The sequence below is a fragment of the Macaca thibetana genome, chromosome 1, assembly GCF_024542745.1.
Source record: "Macaca thibetana thibetana isolate TM-01 chromosome 1, ASM2454274v1, whole genome shotgun sequence".
NCBI classification, from domain to species: Eukaryota; Metazoa; Chordata; class Mammalia; order Primates; family Cercopithecidae; genus Macaca; species Macaca thibetana.
This window is the reverse complement of record NC_065578.1, coordinates 147422008-147445112: the sequence shown is the minus strand read 5'-3', so window position 1 is coordinate 147445112 and position 23105 is coordinate 147422008. Positions and strand designations below refer to the sequence as shown.

The 23105-nt window shown below is 39.1% G+C and overlaps 1 protein-coding gene across 1 annotated transcript in view; it reads right to left on the bottom strand.

Moving 5' to 3' along the window:
- Positions 1-23105, bottom strand: part of USH2A (usherin) — an 801896-nt gene that overhangs the window by 82304 nt on the left and 696487 nt on the right. Inside the window, exon 60 of the mRNA XM_050780502.1 lies at positions 18005-18359. Within this exon, the coding sequence (XP_050636459.1) occupies positions 18005-18359 (355 nt within the window). The remainder of the gene's footprint in view (positions 1-18004; positions 18360-23105) is intronic.

Sequence of the window (23105 nt, the reverse complement as noted above, 5' to 3'; positions counted from 1 at the left end):
TTAAAAGTAGGACACATGAAATGCTCAGATGTATCCCCCAACAGGGTGCAATAACACAGCAGTAAAAAGAAAACTACAGTGAACTATAGCTACTTCCGCACTTGCAATCATTCTAGTACAAGAAGGGGGCAAGGATTTTCCAAAAACCCTTTCTTAGGTGCATCTTAACTGCTCATACGTTTAGCTCAGGGTCTTAGCAGTCATGCGTGGTAAGTAAACATACCCAGTAGAGGGCGCGCTCCTCACTGAAAGGAAAGGGCCCTAGTGCTCTAGGTGGAGCTCTCAATTTGAGGGTTCAAAAATGAAACTACTCCTTAGACTACAAACACTAAAAACATCAGTTCTTTTCAGAAACATTCACAGCTGAAACAAATATTGACTTTTAAAGTGATATATTTGACATTCAAGGGTGTGCTCAATTGAGCCATTTCTTTCAGTTGCTGCCAGATGTAGACCCTTAATTTTCTGAACGAGAATGGCTAAGTTACTCAAAAGTTAGAAAAAAAGAACATTAGCATGGTCTTTTTGGATCTTTGAAGGTAAAAGTTCAGAATTTCTTATTTCGGGAATAAGAAATAAGAAATTTCTTATTTGCTTGCTCCATTTCTTTTATCGGCTTCTAGATCCTCAAGGCATGCAATCTACTAACACCTCATAGTAAGTCACTACTGCTTCAGTTTAACACCCCTCAAGCCCTCACTTTCTTCCAACTTCTTCTGATGTACGTTTTGCAATAAGAGAGATAATGTTATTTACAGGAATCAATGGAGGACATATAGAAGCATGTAATCTTTGAATGGCCACAAAATAAAATGCATGAATTAAAATGTTGAATTCACATATTTCAATTGAATTTTATTTATATAGATAAAGAATATTTTATAATCCCTTCTTAAGTTCTTCCATATTTGCAAAAGTGAGTATTCACAAGATTAAGTCAATTGACAAGGTTTTCATTTCCTGTGTTGCGACTTGGAGTTGAACTGAGAGACAAATAAAGAAGGCAAGCACAGTGCTTGTTGTAAAAATGCAGTATCAAAACACCTTAACGATACTTATAATTGCTAGAAGTAATTTATAACTGTCTTTCTGCTTTAGAAAGGAAAGAAACTCTAAGGAAATAAAAATGAGGGAATTGAAGAGAACATATTTTAGGAAGAAAATTTATTCAAAGAGAATCTTTCCATTTTAATTTCCTCGTGTCAGTAGAAATTCTAGATATATTTAAGAGGAAAACTCCTCAAGACTTTTTTTTCTGGAAATCCCTAAAGATTTTTTGGGGGTCTCTCCTTATGTATCATTTTTTATTTTACTCCTTGCTAAGAATACTTATTAGCCATTCTAACCATTCAATTTGTCCTGCCTATTTTGTAATGAATAAATAGCATACACTGTTAATTGGCCACCTGGGGTTAAAAGAGGGGAAAAATGGAGTTGATGTCTGCACACTGTAATGTGCTGACAACATATTGACCACACTCTATTTCACAAGATTTAAAATCAAGCTTCCTCACCCTATTCACACTTCCCTCCCTTTGCTCCATTCTTGACTGTCTGTGAGACTAATATAATTTCCTTAAAGTGATTTATTTCTAACAGATGTGATCACCCAGCCACAGGGACCTGGATGCACAAATGTCCCCTAACAACTTTAATTTCTGGATATAATAAGCATATATTCCACTAATAAATAATTATTGCTCTGTTAAAAATGAGACACCAAGGCTTGTGGCGTGATGACCGGGTCTTCCTAGTCAGAAAGGACAAAGAGATGGACTCTCTTGAGGTCCTTAGCGACTCTCAACCCAAATATGCTATCATATTTCTAAAATGTGGTAGACCAGGAAGGAAGAAAATTAGTCACAGTTTAATGTGGCCCAGCAATATTTAGAAAGCTACTTTTAGGTACACATTTAGTTTCTTATAAATCAGATATTAAACATGATTAGGAAAGGAGGATGACAGCATAGGTCCTGGTATAAAGTTTATAGGATAATCGATATCAGAAGAGTGATTTGTTCTTCTTTCCCCCAAGTTCTTTCCTGGCTCTTTCAGCATCTCGAGGGCGGATGCTCATGTGTGTCCTCATCGCCTTTGCTGTCATCAGCACTGTAGTTTTTGGAGGCTGGTGAGTTGGCCCTCGGCAGTGTCACCAACTCAATGATGAAGCCCGGGCTGTGATTCATTGTCCAGGACTAAGTGAGGCACCACCAGAACACCGTGGATGTTGAGTAACTTTTTCAATGAATTTAATATCTCAAGTCAAGCTTTGGAGGAGCTTGGCCTCTTGGCTGGCCTTGTCTTTTCTTTCCCCACTGCTCTACCTGGACTCCTGGGTCAACTGCCACAAGACCATTCTGTTACTAACATATTTAGTGAAGAAATCCATACTTTTGGGAAAGCGGTATTAGGGTATGAAGGGGAAACAACCTTCCCTTCCCTTCCCTTCCCTTCCCTTCCCTTCCCTTCCCTTCCCTTCCCTTCCCTTCCCTTCCCTCCCCTCCCCTCCCCTCCCCTCCCCTCCCCTCCCCTCCCCTCCCCTCCTCTCCCCTCCCCTTCCGTTCCCTTCCGTTCTGTTCCCTCCCCTCCCCTCCCCTCCCCTCCCCCCCCCTCCTCTCCCCTCCCCTCTCCTCCTCCTCCCCTCCCTTCTCCTCCCCTCCCCTCCCTTCCCTTCCCCTCCCCTTCCTTTCCTTTCCTTTTTTTGATGGAGTCTTGCTCTGTCACGCAGGCTGGAGTGCACTGGCAGATCTCGGCGCACTGCAACCTCTACCTCCTGGGTTCAAGCAATTCTCCCTGCCTCAGCCTCCCAAGTAGCTGGGATTACAGGTGATCACCACCATGCCCGGCTATTTTTTGTATTTTTAGTAGAGATGGGGTTTCACCATGTTGACCAGGCTGGTCTCAAACTCCCAACCTCAGGTGATCTGCCCACCTCGGCTTCCCAAAGTGCTGGGATTACAGGCGTGAGCCACAGCACCTGGCCAGAAGAAAACTTTTTTCTTTTTTTGAAATTCTGGAGTAGTATCTCCAGACAGGACCCTGTCAACACACTATGACACCATGATATCTTCATGTGCTGATTTCTTCTCTGAAAACCTATTTTGAATCATACTCGCCACTATTTACTGAGTGTTGTCTCAGTTCTTGCGACTCTAAGAGGTGCTGCCTCTCTGAGGGGCGCGCTGTTAGGCATAACCTCCTGAAGGCACACAATGAGAAAAAAAGCCAGAGCCAGTCTCTAATCCATGTTTCCTGACCCCAGACCCATGCTGCTAACCACCTCACTCAATAGCTTTGCTAGGCATCTCTTGGGAGTATTTTTATATATATATTTTAAATCAGTTGTTTTAATATCAGCCCAATTAATGGGGGCATATTGGAAAAATGTTCCCCACGTGACCTCCTGAAGCAGAGACTTGCCATCAGATGTTTCAAAACCAGGCTTCTGTTTCTTTGCCTGAATAAGGTAATGTCTGTTCTACTTTTCTTCTATTTGAATTTCACCAACTGTTCAAAGCACAGACCTCTCCCAAAAGCCTTCTCTGAACTTTTCCAGTCCAACTGAACTTTTAATTGTTTGAATCTTTTATCCATTGTTTTCTGTATTTCTACTAGGCAATGAATCATATCAAGCTCTGTAGCATCTCTTTGTCCTGTTGAACTATAATTTGTGGCTTTCATTGATGTTTAGCTTTTCATAAATGACAATTGTTCCTCTAGGCTGAAACTCAAGAAGCAATACTGGATAATAGAAAGAACAGGCTTTAGACACTGAGAGAGCTGCAATCAAAACCCAACTCTGCAGCTAGCTGTGTGACCTTGGGTATGTTACTTAACCTCTCTGAATTTCCATTTCCTCATTAATAAATTTAGGTAATAATACTCCACAGATTGGTTATTGAGGTGAAATAAGATGGCGTGTGTGAAGTGTCCACAATATGTTTTATGTGGAAGTTGTCAGCTTATAAATTGAAATTGGAATATATAAACGATGCTTTCTCAGTTTGATTTAGCTGTGAACATACAGATTTCCTTTTAGGTGAAATATGAAGCATAGCAAAGCATTTGAAAAACAATCTCTGAAATGTGATTATAGGTTAGCAAGAAACCAGAAGTAAAAGCTAACTATTAAAGAGAAAAATAAAGCAGGGAAGAGGAATAAAAAGTGTGTGTGAGGGAGAGGGGAGTGAAATTGTAGCTGAGTAGGTCAGGTAAGGCTTTAGTGATAGTAACTTTTCATTTAAGACCAGAAGAAAGTGTGGGAGCCAACCATGGGGACGCCTGGGGCAGAGCTTTCCAGGCAGAGGATGCTCTAGTCAAAAGATTGCTAGCCCTGCCCTTTGTGCCATGAGGAAATAATAACTTAATGGGTTCTCATTAATTTTAATGCATGTATGCAAAAGAATAATTTTTTGGTTTCCTAGGTTTTTTCCCTCTCTTTTTTCTTTTTTAGTTTAAAGGGCAAATTATATCCTGGTCTTTTTCCCTTTGGGGAAATGGAGAATAAAAAAGGGCTTAAAGATAAGGCAACTCTCCACTGGGAATTAAAAGTAGTTTTTCCTTCAAATTTTTCTACAAACTTTTATCTGGACTTTTACTTTAACAAACTGTGTTTGTAACATCTTAGAAGACCAAAAAGTTGGAGAATTTTGCAATTTTAGAGAATAAAACATTGATATGACCTATATGGAATTTTTAAGTGCCAAGGTGTTTTTGGTGTAATAGGTATAAAAATATTTGAAGGGTTGATGCCTTACTCAAATATTAATGGTCTCAACTGTAATTCCCAAAGATTTATGATTATCTTAAGTAAGCTTCCTCTTAATATCATTCCCCAAATAGTGGGATGGCAGAAATTATACTTTTAAAATTTAATTTAATTTAAAGTTCCAGGATATACATGCAGGATGTACGGGTTTGTTACACAGGTAAACGTGAGCCATGGTGATTTGCTGCACCTATTAACCCATCACCTAGGTATTAAGCCCCACATGCATTAGCTACTTATCCTGATGCTCTTCCTCCCCTCACCCCCCAATAGGCCCCAGTGTGTGTTGTTCCCCTCCCTGTGTCCATGTGTTCTCATTGTTCAGCTCCCACTTACAAGTGAGAACATGCAGTATTTGGTTTTCTGTTCCTGGGTTAGTTTGCTGAGGATAGAAATTATGCTTTTAATTCTTGATGTCATCATTAAGGAAGATAGTGGAGTCTTAACTCTTTTCCCCAAAAACAAAAATACTTCAAAAGGTTAACTTCTATCATTTTGTTTAGAATTCATTATCTCTCTCCTCACCTTGTCTGTTTCATGTTTTGTACATGGACAGGGATGTGGTACCAGATGTGTACTTAGGCACACTATGGGTTGTGACACTTGATTTAGAAAACACTGCTGTTGGGACACACACGAGAATTAGAATAAAGCACTAGATGGACAGGGCTTTTCTCCCTGGAAAACTTCCAGAGGGGACGGTGCTCTTGACATTCCAGAGATAATGAAGAGTTTTCAAGACACTTTCTATTTCCATACGAGTTCCTTTGTATGCTGGGTTGCCTGCCATTATGTTTATGTAATTCTGACAGTGTTCTTAATGACACACTAACAGATTGTAAAACACGCTGCTGGCATTTACTTGTTTTTTATATTTTTAAAACAATGTCCTTCATGTAACAGTAGTTAAGCGCGGCAGAAGGACATCATTAGAGCCATGGTTAAACTGTAATTTACACCATTAGGAAGGCAGGAGCAATTTTTATTGCCTGGCAATTTTCTTGCTGAAATATTTGGACCATATGGCTCAATTTGTGTAATAACCTTAATTTCTGCACCCTTCAGGTCTGCCTCCATCTCCTACGGAATGGTAAAATGCGGTTTAGCAGAAAAGGCAACTGTCTATACTTAGAGAGTTGAGATTAATAACATGTCACGTCCTGTTTTTGGTGAAGGAATTCGAACAGCAGCCAGATGGTATCTCTACAAATAACTGTCAGGGGTCTTGATCTAATCAATACAATGTATTAATACATCTCCCTTTGCTGTTTCTCTAGGGGCTGGCGCACAACATCTGGAAAGAGTGGGGTGGGGGGGGGGTCCGCCAAGTAGAAAGCCGATTCTTTTCAGAATCAAACTGAGCCCAATTAATTTTTCATGTATCCTTGATAACTGTTTCATAATGAGCTATGCGTCTTGACGGATTTGGGGTTGGCAGAGCAGACTGCCCCTGCTTTCTATCCCCATTCAGTCCACTTATAGAAACCAACCCATTAATCAAGCTATCTGGCATAAAACCTGAATCTCAGCTCAGCAAGAGATCAATAACCATCCTAAAAAAACACAGAACCAGCCACTAATGGGCACAGGTATCCAGCCATGACATTAGTAATTGCTTTAGCAAAAATAAAACTCTGTATCATAATCACCCAATAGGAACTTGTACGATAAAATTCATTACTTGTGTCTTGTCAAAAAGTAACATTTACATCTGTTAAAAATATACTGTAATTTTACTATCTAGACATGACCATTATCTTTCAGTGTTAGACAACGCACTCTTGAATGGATTAAAACTCTCTGATTTTGTAATGTGAATATTTAATAATTCAAGTATCATATAAAATGTTTAAAAATGAGTTATTACACTTATTTTAAATTCAGAGTACCTAAGGGGGTCCTTAATACAATCTTTAGCCTGGCTGTATATGACACACGGTGAGCCTGCTGTGCTAAGAACTCTGATGTGCTGTCAGATTGGTCAGATTTCGCTACTCTTTGGTTGGCTTAATGGCAAGATTTACAATTCAATTCATAAATTTTTATCACTTTACCAAGTGGTATGTTTTTGTCTCAAACCTTCGCTCTTTTACCAATTTCAAGCCAGTTATATTACTTTTCAGTTGGCAAATGCCTTTGGGCTTGGCAGAGATTACTACCCTACAGTAATTTCTGAAAGAGAGACCCAACGACTTTGTCTATGGAGAGGAATTCAGAGCCGAGATGGGGAGATGAAGGAAACCCATTAACTGCTTGGTAAAACATTCCTTATTGGCTCCTAGACAACAAGTAGAAACCTGTTTTGTCCCTAGGAGAGTCTGAGATTTTGATTAGAAAAAACTCCTGGGAAGTGCTGCCAAAAAGATAGTCATTCATTGGCTGATCGTCTGATCAAACCCTGCCAAGATGACAGAAAGGTCTACGGAATCATCCAGGAACGTTAAGGTGAGGTCACATTCATCTTTTCTGACAACATGACTAAGAATCATGATGCCTGTGTTTGTTCTGTCAATGGTTTGTGGTTCCACAGAATGAGTGCTGGGTTTGGAATCAAGAGTATGTGCTAGAGTCCTCCTAGGTCCTTTTAACTATTTATAAGTACAATCAATACCATGCCTGACAAAATGATTGCTTATTACATTGTAATTTGTCTCTTTTCTTATTGTTTCTCCAAATACACGACGAATTTCAGAGAGAAAAGTCTATTTCTCATTTGTTTGTATCTGTTACAGCTTCTGGACCAAGTAGATTCTCAAAAGAGAAATTTGGTGAAAAACTGATTAATGGAAGGGCCCGGTATTTCTTGGTCTTGATTACTGAATTAGATTTGATGTGTCTTGGTCCTCAATTGCAAATAACTTGCAATTTTCATATATTTATGAGACTACAGAGAAGCAATAGCCCAGGTTTTCAACTTTAATTTTGTTTGCTGATGTCCAGTGTAGGTAAACAGAAAATACCCTGACAATGGAGTGTTTGTAGTGGAGCTGCATAACATCAGGCGAGAAAGTTATTGAAACAACTGAATTATGTAACTAGATAATATCTGAAATTTGGGATCCAAAATACGTGGCATCCAGAAATCCTAATTTGTGTGTAGTCATTAGCAAAATATTTAATTTATGCAAATGTAAACCCTCTGTGACAAAGATAGAAGATAGTTGCCATTCTGGAGCCTTCCAGTCCATAGATATGATCAAAAATGCCAGCAGTTCTAGCTTAGTATGGGCACAGCACTAACAAGATGTTTCACCTTAAAAATTATATCGAGATAAAAAGATTCATTTGCAAACCCATCACATATGTATTCACAGGTAGTGGGTGTGGGTCATTGCATTTGGATTAAAAAGCAAATGTCTCTCTCTACATGAGAGGTCACTAGCTTGTGTAAGGCAAAATCTTTTCACTGTTCGGCATAATTAGAATATTCCAACAGTGGTTTCAGTAATTTAAAAATCACAGTATTGTTGTAATATTTTTCTAGGCTTCAGGAGCTCACAATTGTTTGGCCCAATCAAATCTGGGAACACTAGAGAAGTTATCACCCATCAAGGTAATTACTTTCAAGTTGAAATAATTACTCTATCAATGTTAATGGTCTTTCAACTTCAATAAAGCACTCACCTGCCGATAATCACAGCTAACCTCTTGCTCTAATGCAATTCCCTCTCTATTTAGTAGGTTATATTACGGCCGTTACAGTGGTCACTTGTCCTGAACAGCTGCTGAATTTCACTTTGATCGGCTGTGAACCATAAAAAAATTGGTCATCTGTGTATGATTTCCCCCTCACCCATAAGCCCTTGCAGAGCTAAGGATATGATCTCTTGGCTGTAATAGGGTACTTTGGGGGCAGCCATCTTGTCTCAGGTAGTGGCTACTTTCCATTTGTGACAAGAGCAGAGTAGTTCAATTAACTTCTGCCCTTCACTGCCATTTACAGCTTGCTGTCTCTGCTAAATGGCATGTATTCTGAATTTATGGCCTGGGCCTGTTAGTATGTGGACTAGTTCATTTTACTTTCACACACATTTTTGACAAGGCTCCACGGGAGTCTTAGGTGTCTGAAGAGAGTTTTCTTACAAGTTGGTTAAAGGCCAGAAAATAGCAACATACTTGACCCACAGGTCAAACAGTCTCCCCACCAACTAACTGTCCCTCATGTACTGATGAACTACTATTTGGCATAGGGGGAGTAGGTAGATGCCAATTTGGCATAATCCATTTGTGTGATTTGAGAAGTGTGAGTGTGTGTGTGTGCGTGTGTGTGTGTGTGTGTGTGTGACTAAAATACCTCATCATGTTCTGCTGATATAATCCCAGATCTAAGGGAAAGGGCAGGGTCCTAAGAGTGTCATGGCAGGTAAACAGAACTACATATGGGGTGGAAATCTCCTAAGGAGGGCTCTTATACTGGCAGGTATGTGATGTTGTTGGGGCAGAGGGGCCAGGGATAAGACTGTAATAAACCTCAGGAGACAAAAAAAAAAAAAAGGCATGCTCTTGCTTCAGGCAGTTTAGAAAGGAAATAGAACCTAATCCAGTATTTGCAAAATTACGTGGAAATTGACAATGTGGTATCAGGAAACATGTAAATTTGCAAGCTCAGAGTTTTGTTGCAAGGTGAGGAACACTTAAAATACATAAAACATAAGATTTTTCTCTCATGACCAAATTAGTACAGTTGCCTAGACAGACCAGAACCTTATCTACATCTGCTAATTTATTCTAGTCTCTGTTTTTTCAAATAGAAGGACTGCTAAAGGTTTATAGTCTATTTATATTGCCATTTATGGTACTTTGCATATGCATTAATTTATTAGTCATTGCAGCAGCCCTATGAGATAAATAACATTTTAGTTCAGACTTGACGAGTAAGAATGAGGACAGATGAATTATAGAATGAGCCATCATTCCAGGAGGAGGGATTAACGTGTGTGAAGATCTTAATGTTGTCTTCAAGTGGAAGGATTTAAGATATGGTATGGAAATAGAATCAATAGTACTCAGTGAAGAATTGATATGGAAGTAAGGAAGAGGGAGGACTCAAAAATGATCTGGCTTGAGCAACTAGAAAGAGAATAGGTCCATTTAGTTATACAACAGGATGTGACATAGAACTGTATTGGAGAATAATGAGTATACTTTAGAAAAATAGGTGGTAAGTAACTCCACTGGAACAGCTAGATGTATCACTGCAGGACTTATGGAAAAAACAGCTCCATCTTCCTATGAAGATCTATGTAGACAACCTATATGAGAAGACCCACGTTCTTTAAAAAAAAATAAAGAAGGGGATTCAATGGAGAATAAAGAGGCTTTGGTTATATCCTTCCCACTTCAGGGAGGCAATGGGATTTCTCCACATTCCCCTTTCAAGGCATACAAGGAATATCCAAGAGAAGCTCTTGAAGAAACTGGGGGTGTTGCAAGAAAAGTGAGATGCACAGTCTGGTCTTGGCAAGAGACTTCCTATTGCACTGATGAAACTCATAGGACAATTTTGATGCAATGACTAGAGTGGAAAGGGTCTTCTGTAATCCTTAAGTGATCCCATAGTTTTGGGATAATAGGCTAACACCTAAGCTAAAACCTGTGTCTTAGTCAATGAATTCCAAAGTTGGGAGACTGGCTAGGTCTCATCCAGCATGATAGGTCAAGCAGAGAATGTAGTACTGGACAAGCTGTACCTTCATTATTTGGTGGAACCACAGTTTTCTGCAGTCCTAGTGGGTGCCAAGAAAGGAATGAGTTTTGTCAGCATCATAGGACTTGATATTGGCTGCCTGCTTGGGAGAGGGGCCCCCAGAGGCCAAAAAGGTTGTAGGGTAGATCTCTTGGACAATAACAAATAGTAAGAAATTAGTCAGAGAGTATATTGCTTGCTTGGGAGAGGGACCCCCAGAGGCAAAAAAGGTTGTAGGGTGAACCTCTTGGACAATAACAAATAGTAAGAAATTAGTCAGAGAGTGTAATGCCTGCTTGGGAGAGGGGCCCCCAGAGGCCAAAAAGGTTGTAGAGTGGACCTCTTGGATAATAACAAATAGTAAGAAATTAGCCAGAGAGTGTATTGCCTACATCAGTGGACTATGAGGCATAGAATTTCCTATGGGGACCCCTGTATAACCCACCATGAGGCATCTGCTCCCTCAAAATTAATAGAAGATTAATTACAGCAATGTTGTTGAGTAAAGCTCTGTTCCTTTTTGCGTAATTCTTTCTTTTTATGCCATGATCCTGGGGGAAATAAATAAGAGAAGAAGAGGGAACTGAAGAAAGAGGAAAATGACCATGCTCTCTTTTCCCACTGTAGATCCTTAAGAACAAATCAGGTTTTAATTTAGACTGGAATTGTTGTTGTTGTTGTTGTTGTTGTTTGAGACAGAGTCTTGCTCTGTCACCCAGGCTGGAGTGTAATGGTGCAATCTTGACTCTCTGCAGAGTCTGCCTCCTGGGTTCAAGCAATTCCCCTGCCTCAGCCTCCCGAGTAGCTGGAATTACAGGCGCCAGCCACCATGCCTGGCTAATTTTTGTATTTTTATTAGAGACAAGATTTCAACACGTTGGCCAGGCTGGTCTTGAATGCCTGACCTCAGGTAATCCACCCACCTTGGCCTCCCAAAGTGCTGAGATTACAGGCATGAGCCATTGCCCCTGGTCTAGACTGAAGTTTTTAAAAAACACCTGAAATCAGTCTTGATCACCAGTTACACTGATCTTTGTAACTGAAAAGTGACTGGAAAAACACGGAACCTGCCTTAGATGTTACTGATGGGTGAGCAAGGGAGTCCTGATGGAGCTTGCTGGGATAAAGTGGTTGGAGAAAAATATGGCCCTTTCAAAGAAGTAATTACATAAAATTCAAAAAGACTTACATGGTTTTCATCCCTAATAATGTTGAGCAAAAGGTAGATTCTTGATACGTATTTATGAATTTCAGACAAATACATGTTTGTCTGAAAGTCTAATTTGTCTAGCCCAAATTAGACAAAAGGGCTAAAGATTATGTAAGGCAAGTAAATGAAAAATTAATATTAAACCCCAAATACCATCACAACTAAAAAGTTTTGCCATGGGCAGTGGCTCAAGCCTATAATTCCAACACTTTGGGATGCCACAGTGGGAGGATCTCTTGAGGCCAGGAATTTGAGACCAGCTGGGGCAATTTAGTGAGACACAATCTCTACCAAAAAATTAAAAGAAATTAGCTGGGCATGGTGGCATGCACCTGTAGTCCCAGCTACTTGGGAGGCTGAGCGGGGTGGATCACTTGAGTGCAGGACATCAAGGCTGCAGTGAGCTATGATGGTGTCACTGCATGGCAGCCTGTGTGACAGAGCAAGACCCTGTCTCTTAAAAAAAAAAAAAAGGGTTATGCCAACAAATATTCATTGTTTTGTGTGATATTTACTCATCCATGTTTTGTATCTTTTATATAAAAGAATGACACAAGTATTTCTTATTATAAAATGTGAAAATCTCAGTTTATAGAACCGACACAGGAAATATGGTAATTATTTTTATTACCAAATTTGTCTTCACATTAGAAAGATAGTCACCAAAGGAGTCCTTTTGGAAAACTACGTCTCCCAGAGTATTTCTGTTGTCTAATAAATGTGTCTGGGGAGAAAAGGCTAAGAATCATCAAATTAAAAAGAGCTGCAACTAATTTAAGATCATATGTAAAGAGCAGTAATATTTTATGTTATCTAAGCCAAAATGAAAATGGGATTAAAGATAAATTTATCAATTTACTCACACACTCTTTATAACATGGCAATCGTGAAATATCTATTTTTTTATTATTATTATTTTTGCCACATATCTACTTAATGATAAAGATCTAGGAAACAAACCCTTGAGGAAATTTTGACTACCTCCTCCCTGACATTGGGAAAGGAAGCCTGGCAGCTAGAATCTAGAAACTAGAGTTAGTAATTCTGGATTTTATTCCCAGATTGGAAGCCAATTTTTAGTGACCCATATAATTTGCTTATTTCTCAGCACCTTATGCTTGATTCTACACAGAGTGCAGCACCATTTATCTTTCAGAATACTGGGCAAATGCATGATCTGGACTTGACGTTTTATAACCCCGTGTAACAAGCAAGGATATAGTTAGGAGACAGATAATAGGTAAACCACTTTTTCTTTAAAATCCCAAATTCTCAGATTTATTTCTGCCAGCACAATGGCAGGTGCCAGTGAGAAAAAGCAAACAAACCCAAATGGTGGTAGCAATATCGTCAACCTTGCCAGGAGTGTTCCCTGTAAATACCACCATGGAACTCCTGCATGCCAAGCAAGGCTAAATACAGTTTCTTTCCTGACACCGCACAATTCATCACAGAGCTAATTGGGAAGGGAGTTTAAGGCCTTCTAACTAACGCTGTTTTCAATAATGGAAGGTATTGGTCTAAAGAGACCCCAAGAATCTTGATCTCCCTCTTTCTTCCTCAGAAAGACCTACATAGAGATGAGTAGGGAGGTGAAACTTTCCATGAGGTTGGGAGAGCAGCTAGTGATGCATTAAAACCCACACTCTTTCCATTTCTCTGCTCCTGCTGCCTCTGCTGCTGCTGCCGCTGCTGTTGTTCCTGCCAACACATACGCTTCTCACCCCCATGGAGGGCCCCCACTGCCAGTTCTCCATCCACTGCCACAACAAGCAGAATTCATGCCTCCATTGCACCTGTCTTATGTGGCTCTCTCAGCAACATCCACCTGTCTATAAACAACTCTAGGGGGACCTTGGGGCAAGCTAGTGATGGCACCACAACATGGGCAATTTATTGGTGGCCTCTTGGGCAGAGATGAGATCTTAATAAACAAGGGACTAATGCATTAGCTAATGCTAATTGTATTAGCAGTACCTCTTGAGAGTCTGTGGACTGAATTACAATCCTGCAATTGTGGGGACGGACTCTGTGCCTCATTAATGGATAAGGCACTGTAGTTCCTTTGCCCTGAAGAATTTTAGCCAGAGTGGCCAATAAACAAAAACTTGAAAAATTTCCTACAGCAGGCACAGAAAGGAAAGAAGACAGTAAAGTTGTTTAGCTGCTGCGGAAATTAGATAAATCGTAAGTACATCTAGGAAAGTACTTGGAAAGTGATTTAAAATGGAGTCTTCTACAACCCCTATGGACAACAATATAGAGATTTCTCAAAGAACTCAAAGTAGAATTACCCTTCAATCCAGCAATCTCACTGCTGGGCATCTACCCAGAGGAAAATAAATCATTATATTAAAAAAGATATCTGCATTTGTATGTTTATTACAGCACTATTCACAATAGCAAAGGTATTGAACCAACCTAAGGGTTCATCAATGGATGATTGCATAAAGAGAGTGTGATATACATATATATATAGATATCTCCTGATTTCCATTTCCATTTTCCATATTTACTAAATAGGAATAATTTTACATACCATAGAATATAATTATATATAGGAATATATACACACACACACACACACACACACACACACACACACTGTAGAATACTACTCAGCCATAAAAGATAATGAAATCATGTCTTTTGCAGCAACATGGATAGAACTATAGGCCATTATCCTCATGAAATAACTCAGACACAGAAAGTCAAATACTGCATGTTCTCACTTATAAGTAGGACTACATAATGTGTACACGTGGACATACGGTGTGGAATAATAGACACTGGAGGCTTGGAAGGGTGGGAGGGAGGGAGGGAGGGGGGTGAGGGATGATAAATGACCTGATGGGTATGATGTATGTTATTTGTGCAATGTTTACACTAAAAGCCCAGATTTCACCACTATACAATATATCCAGGTAGAAAAACTTCACTTGGACCCATTAAGTTTATACAAAAATGAAAATGAAATGGGGTCTTCTAAACATGGGCAGCAGAAACGCATCTGCAAGAAGCTTAAAAACCCAGAATGCCCAACAGTAACAGCATGTGCCTCAGAACTAATCACTCATTTTTCCTCACAGTCTCTGCTCTGCTCAAGGGCCAAGTCTCATAGTAGACATCAACAACACAGTTAAGTTTGGTATTAAATATTGACATATTGAATATAGTACTCAATGACTATTTGCCAAATCAGATGGAATTGTCAATAATTTGTTGGACCCTGAAGGTCCATTGTGCTACTATGGAGAAGTCATGCTGCTCTGAACAAAGGGAGGTAGACTTAAATTATAGGAGGAAGGATTTGTCTGAGATAAAAGAAACATTCTTCTGTGATGGTGAGGAGTATAGAACATTGGATAAGTAATAGAATTTCCTTTACAGTTTTTTGAAATGGAGTCTTGCTCTGTTTCCCAGGCTGGAGTGCAGTGGCAGGATCTTGGCTCACTGCAACCTCGGCCTCCTGGGTTCAAGCAATTCTCCTGCCTCAGCCTCTCAAATAGTAAAAATACTAAAAATAGTGTTTTTAATACAGACAAGATTTCACCATGTTGGCCAGGCTGATCTCGAACTCTTGACCTTGTGATCTGCCCGCCTCAGTCTCCCAAAGTGCTGGGGTCACAGGCATGAGCCACTGCGCTCGGCCTAGATATCTTTTAAACAAACATATTGAACACAATCTCCTACACAGGGACTGTGGGAATAAGTGAAATACAAAAACACTAGTTCATTTTCCGGATGACTTCTTTCAAAGGTGTCATATCATAAAGAATCATAGTGGCCCTGATGCCCTGAAAATGTGGTCCAGTGGCCAGAAGGTCTGAACACGTGCCCAGACTGCTTTGTGGAAGATGTCCTTGTTTGCTTGAAAAGATCAGGTGGGACTTTTCTTAGTGAATCTAATGAAGCCTACTCTTGGAATTCTGAGAGCCAAAGATTTTGATTTTGGGAGACCACTTTGAATATATACACACACATTCAAAAATAGGACACAGAAGTATTGTTTTTAAAATTATTCTGGCTATTCTATTCGACATTGCAAGAAAAAAAAATCTTTGGAAAAACAGAAGAGTGCACCAGTACTGGACTGTCAAAATGAAAGCCACGTCAGGGAGGGTCTATGTGCAAAGAGCCCTGTGCCACTTAAAGCTTGGGGTCACAGGCTTGCCTCTTTTTCAGAAGCTTTTTAGTGTGATAAAAATACAGCCTAGAAGATTAAGTAAAGAACAGAGTTCATGGATTCATCACATACTTTAAATCTTGTGTTTTAAAATGAAGCTGGTTATGAAGGGATGACTTACAAGATATTCCACAAGGGAATTCCAACAGAAGTGTTTCAGGAGACTAAATGATTATTAGACTCATAACCCTGAAAGTTGTATTTTAAAAGATCAGAGGTTTAATCACTGCAATCCCGGTGCCTTCAATAAAAGCATATTTAAATTAAGGTGCCTCATTCAGAAAGCTATGAACAAGGGTGTTTCAGTATATTCATAAACATTTTACTTTAAGGGTGAAAGTTTAGAACATGAGTTTGAAGGATATGGTGGGAAGTAACCAACTTCCTCCTGGATCACATATCCACTAAAAAATACCTTTTACACTTTAAGAACACTGCTTCTAGTGCTTATCATATAGGAACTAGAAGATGTAATATAAAAGACTCTAGTATATAATTTACTATCTAATAAAAATATAGTACTAATTCTGAAACAGGTAAAAATGAAAACAATTATCTTTTCATTTACATATTGCTTATTTTTTAGTCATATAAGAAAAACATGAAGACAGTGGGAAAATATTGTACTTCAAACTATTAATTCAAAAAGGCTCTTCTGGAGTTTTCTGAAAATATATTTGCTCACTGTAATTTAAATATTTTGATAAATGTTATACTCCATAAGATAACCTTCATATAAATTGGCCTTCCCGGATTTAAAGCATAGAAACATAGTTTTGTTTTTTCTTTTTAAAAGAATGCTTTAGTTTGTCTGCTTATTTGTTCTTATTGAGGGTTTTCCATATTTAATAAGGTCTCGGCACGTATTTGTATTTAACTCCCAAGACCACAAAATTTAATCTTATCCATGAAGCATCTTCAGTTTGAGAGCTCATCTCCCAGAGCACTTCTTGCCTGACACTTGGTATATGATGTTACTCTCTCTTGTGCTGTGGTTTAAAGCTAGTAGATAGTGGAGTTTGGGATCTAAGTCCCAGTGTAGTGGACATTATAGGCTGTACTCAACCACTTCTTCTTCTTTTCCCCTTACGTGCAATTAAATCTCTGCAATACAACACAGAACACTCCCTGCGACAAGGACCGTCCTGTTTCTGTATCTCCCATAGACCATGAGGCTATGCTGTACATAAAGAAAGCACTCAGGAGCTACTAGCTGATCAGGTGAACTGAATTAAGTTGTTTTATGGGCCAGAGGAGGCCATCCCTGAAAAAAATCATCAGGAAGCTCTAGTGCATGCAATTTTTTTTTGTGTGTGTGTGTGTATGTTTAAATATATATATGTATATACACACACATACATATATACATACACACATACATACACATACATATATACACATACTACATATATGTGTATATATATAGCTATATATATTACTAGCTTGTTGGGGAAGTAGAAAATTAAATATTCTATGTAATTTCATCTGAACCTGATCTCTATGAGGTATGGAGGAAAGCATTACATTATTCCCAGTTAGTATATATGAAAAATGGAAATCAAGAAACTAAATTATTCCCATTTAGGCCAGGTGTGGTGGCTCATGCCCTGTAATCCCGGAACTTTGGGAGGCTGAGGCAGGCAGATCACTTGAGGTCAGGAGTTCAAGACTAGCCTGGCCAACATGGCGAAACCCCCTCACTACTAAAAATACAAAAATTAGTTGGGCAGTGGTGGGCACCTGTAATCCCAGCTCCTCAGCAGGCTGAGGCAGGAGAATTGCTTGAACCCAGGAGGCAGAGGCTGCGGTGAGCTGAGACCACGCCACTGCACTCCAGTCTGGGTGGCAGAATGAAAGCCTGTCTCAAAACAAAATTATTCCCATTTAGTAAATATAGAAAATGGAAATCAGGTAATTTTATGAATAAATAAAATGTATTTATCAAAATTAGTTGTGGTCTACAAACTGGTCCCCAAAACTCCTCATACTCAGTTCAGTATCTTATCCCCATGACTACATTGCAACTTTTCACATGTAAAAGATGTTCATATATTTAAGCCCTAAGTGAAGAAAAATGAGAAGTTAGATAAGAAAATTAATTTCAACATATTAACCAGATAATCCACATGTCTGTTATTTTTTCAAGGGTCTTACCATCACTGTGAAAGCATGCACGGTAGGGCTGTTAAATGTTGGATCGTTGGGTTTCTCCTGGTAGACCACACAGTAATGGGAGATAATGCCATTGGGAGATTCTGGCTTTGTCCAATTCAACAGAACTGAATGAGCACTGGTGACTTGAGCCCAAGGAGCTGGAAAATCTTGAGGTGGGGCTTCCAGAGTTCGTGTTAATGACCACAAACTCTCCACAGAACCCTTGGAGTTACAGGCTCTGACCCGATATTCATAGAGCGTGAAAGGTTTCAGGGTGTCTCCTTCATCCGTAAATTCAAGGGCTCCTTCTGACCAGATAAATAAAAGCGACTCCTCTTCAATACCAGCAGGGCGTCTGAAAGGAAACCAAGCAGGCAACCAGTGACAGCTGTACACTTCAAAACAAAGTTTGTAGCTGGAGTAAAAAAATTTTGTTTAGAATTTGATATCAACTCAACTTTTCAGCTGTTTCTTCCTGGTGTCATAATAAAGAAAAACTAGGTGGAGAAGTACTCCAGTGGCCTAGCTCCTATGATTTTTAAAGTATAGTTCACACACACACACACACACACACACACACACATTTGACTGATTATAAAAGGGTGCATATGCTTTATAGAAAACATGGAAAATACAGAAGAAATATAAAAAGCACAAAAGGTGAAACCTCATCCATAATCACATTTTATTACTTTCCAGATGCTTTTGCTGAATAACAAAATACATATGCAATACAAAAAAACATTTAAATGTTTTTTAAAATACAGAAGCATATATTAAGCATTATTAATGCATTTTTGTGTATTTTCTAGATCTGTGTGTGTGTGTGTGTGTGCATGTATGCATGCAGTTATATCGAGGTTTTATTTTTTGCACACCTGGAACCACAGGATATGGAATTAGCAGAGGCTGATATTATTGGGAATCCTTACCCTTCTGTGGTAAATGGATTGCAGCTGGGGTCCCAATGTGTGTGTTTCCCTGTATCCATGCCTTTAGCGAGTATGCTCCTAAACTCACTCTGGGCTTGGCTGTAAGACTTTTTTGGCTAATGGGACAGTAGCAAATATGATGGTTGCAGAGACTTCAAAAGTGTTTGCACATTGAGGATGATCGTTTTGCGGCTCTTAGGACCATAAAATTACTGTGTGAAAAAGCCCAGGCTTGCATAGTGGAAGATGAAGAACTACGAAGGGAAGCCCAGAGTTCCTGTTTTCTCTCATGCAGCACAGTGCTCTTTTGCATTTGTTCCCAGGATGTGTAAAAAGTATTTTAAATTCACTTCTTTGATGCCATTTACTTTCTCATCATTTGAATTTTCTCTTCTATAATTTAAACCATAACCTCTCAAAGTATGAACAATCGTTTCTTATACATCAAGACCACTGTTTTTCTACATTTATTGTTGTTCTACATCAACAACTTTATTAAGCACTTTTATATGCCCGTCATTGTATTAGAAACAAGGACAAAAACATGAACACACCCCTTACCTAAAGGAATAGGTAGCTGAGTAGAGGAGCTGGAGCTATGTGCAAATTAATGAAAACAACATGATAAGTAATATAATAGGAATTGGTTTTAGAGTTGTTTTATTTATTTATTTATTTTATGTATTTATTTATTTATTTTGAGACTGGGTCTCACTCTGTCACTCAGGCTGGAGTGCACTGATGCAGACATGGCTAACTGCAGCCTCAAACTCCTGGGCTCAAGAGATCCTCCTGCCTCAGTCTCCTGAGTAGCCAGGACTATAGATGTGCGCTACTAGGCCTGGCTAACTTTTGAAATTTTTTTGTAGAGATGAGGTCTTGCCATGTTGCCCAGGCTGGTCTTCTTCAAGCAAGCCTCTGACATTGGCCTTCCAAAGTGCTGGGATTACAGGCATGAGCCACCATGTCTGGCCTGCTTTAGAGATCTTTAGAGGACAAAAGTCAAATTCCTTTTAAATGTCTCCCCTAAAACCTGGTAAAATGCAGAGTATGACCCCAAAATTCTTTCAACTGCTGAGAATGGGATTGTTTAGGCTCATCTTTAGATTTTGTTGATACAAAACTAGGGCCACATGCATACTCTTTGGGTACTAGATATATATAGCATTAAATATAGAAGTAAGAGAAATGGAATAGTCAGTTGTTGAGACGGCCCTATATATCTGATACTTCATTTGGAACAGTTATTTCCTCATCCAGATGTAAAATCATGATGCAGGTTTGATAGAAAGCAAAGTTCTGGAGGAATTGTGGTCTCTGTGTTCCCAACATTTGAGCCCAGTAAGTGTTCAATACTTTTTTTCAAGTGAAAGGCTAACAGTTATGTAATCCCATGACTTCTCTGCATCTTTGCCTCTTTTCCATCAGCTCTTATTTCCTATCAAGGCAGTATTCTAGGTTGGAGGAGAATGTAATCAAGACATTGACCCTCCTCTTTCAGCTCTCTCTCTAGTTGAGAAGAGAGTGATGAATACATCAATATTTTCCAGGCTGTTAAGAGTATTTAATTAACACACTCTTCAGAAGCTGAAAAATTCACATGCTGCCATATCAGATTAACCAGCTCCATCAAAATGTAAAGGGTTATTAAGACAAAGTAAATGACAGTACCTCTCACAAAAACTCAGAATATGTAAAATCTTTGGCTTTGGGAATCTGATGATCCTCAAGTTGATGAATCATGATGACCTAAGTATGAGCAATGACAAGTGTCCTGCTGGAAGCTATAGAGGCTTCACAGACACCTCTCAGTGACCTGCAATTATGGTTCGGCAGCCCACCTCATTATTGCTCGCTACCATGCGTGGACCAGATTCTGCACTCAGTGAAGGTTTGCAGGGTTTGGCCTTTGTACTTGCTGCAGATATCAGGTACCAGGTGTGTCATTGGGGGAGATCCATTCTAATGAGAGCCGCAGGGCTCATAGCCAAGGACTCCTTTCAGTGATTTTTAAAAAGGTGTTTGCTAGGATCACAATACAGCAAACAAACCTGTGATGGTCTATGGGGAAGTAACATTTTCTATTTTGTCTAGCTTCAGCCTTTCCATGACAATTCAATTAATTTTTATTAAACTCTCATGAATTCCCAAATTGAGATGTAGTCATGGTTTCTGTAAAGCTGACATTCTTAAAAAATGTGCCTAAAATTTGGTTTTTAAATATCTATATATATATACTATTTAAAAGATTGAGTATTTTGTTGGTCTCAAGTTTATCCACGAAAAAAATTTAAAGGTGCAGCCTGGTTAAGTATTTCTTATCACTATTGAATTCTTGAAAAATTAATATCGTGGAGAGGTAAATGTCCCATTTGCACTGCTAAAAAACAGAATCTCTTTATGTCTGAATACATTTTGAGCAGAAGTGGTAGAGTAGACCACAATTATTCCTAATCTATTTAAGATTTAGGCATCACCTGTTCATTTAACTGGAAGTGTTTCCTCCTGAGTAGCCTGTGTTTAGAGAAATGACATTTTCAGTTCTCTCTGAATAGCCAAATGGTTATTCTTTGCTCAAGCTCATTTGGGAGATACTTCAGGAATGTATTTTTCCAACTAGAGTTAGTGTAATGTTGCCTAACACTAAGAGGAAAACAAAAATAAGTATAAAAACTAGGAACCATATATTTTTAAAGGCATTCACACTTCTGTGGTCTCAATGTACAATGTTTTTAGGAGCTCCTTATTCCTTCTCTCCCCTCCAGCAATTGTCACTGCTTATTTTCAAAAGCAATTAAAACAAAATCCTAGAACCCAATGCACCACAACAATTTTAAGGTTATGAAACTGCCAGCCCCATTCCATGAAGAATATTAAAAATATTCTGAGTTTAAATAGATAATCAGAAACATCTGTAGTCAGAGGAGATAGGTTGGAGGTCCTGGCTCTGCCACTTAGTTCAATGACCTTGGGTGAACTTGCCTCTCTGTGTCCTCTAGTTTCTATTTCATTTTGCAAAGTGGAGTTAACAACCTCATAGTGTACAACAAACCTCTGAAAATTCTTATAAAAATTAAAACCTAAAAATCATTGGGTAAAATGTAATGCATGATCTGAATGAAGTTATCTTGGAGATGATGGGCATCTGGCATTGAACAAGGAGGTCATCGCAACAGTTTATATAAGAATAAATGCAAACTCTGAACTGGATTGCTGAGAGGACAAATGGAAACACAGGTGATTTACAAAATGCTTTGTGAATGTTGAATTATCAAGTTTTGGTGTGAGCAGACACTCTGTTGCTGAGGGAAGAGACATCACAAACCTTTCAAAAATTTTAAGACTGAGTCCTTTTAAAAATTCTTTAGAGATTTACCATGTAAAATGGCCTATGCTTATCCTTAATCTGCTGATTCTCAAAAGGACTTATCTTTCTGAAATTTCTAGTCCCATGTTATATTCCAGTCATCATCAAATGCTTGACTACAGTTTCTTATATTCCATTGTATTTCATGGTTCCATGGCTTTGGTATCTGCTAATTCTCTGGCAATACTCCTCCCCATCCTCTAGCTTATTCTCCTTTTTTTATTTTTTATTTTTTTGAGACAGATTCTTGCTCTGTCACCCAGGCTGGAGTGCAGTGGCACAATCTTAGCTCATTGCAAGCTCTGCCACTGGGGTTCATGCCATTCGCCTGTCTCAGCCTCCTGAGTAGCTGGGACTACAGGTACCTGCCACCACACCTGGCTAAATATTTGTACTTTTCAGTAGAGATGGGGTTTCACTGTGTTAACCAGGATGGTCTCGATCTCCTGACCTCGTGATCTGCCCGCCTCGGCCTCCCAAAGTTCTGGGAATACAGGCGTGAGCCACCGCACCTGGCCTCTCCTTTTTTCTATAAGCTAACTACAACATCTTTTAAAATTCTAGCCCCATATCACTTTTTCTAGAAAATCTTTTCCTTACTTTTCTCTCAAATAAGAGTTATCATATCCTTCTATCTGCCAGTTCTTTTTTTCTAATTTGTATTAAGCTACTTTTGCATTGCTACAAAAATACTTGAGGTAGGCTGCTTTTTAAAGAATAGGGATTTAACTGGCTCACAGTTCTGCAGGGTGTACAGAAAGCATGATGCTGGCATCTGCTTATGATACTCGGGAAGCTTACA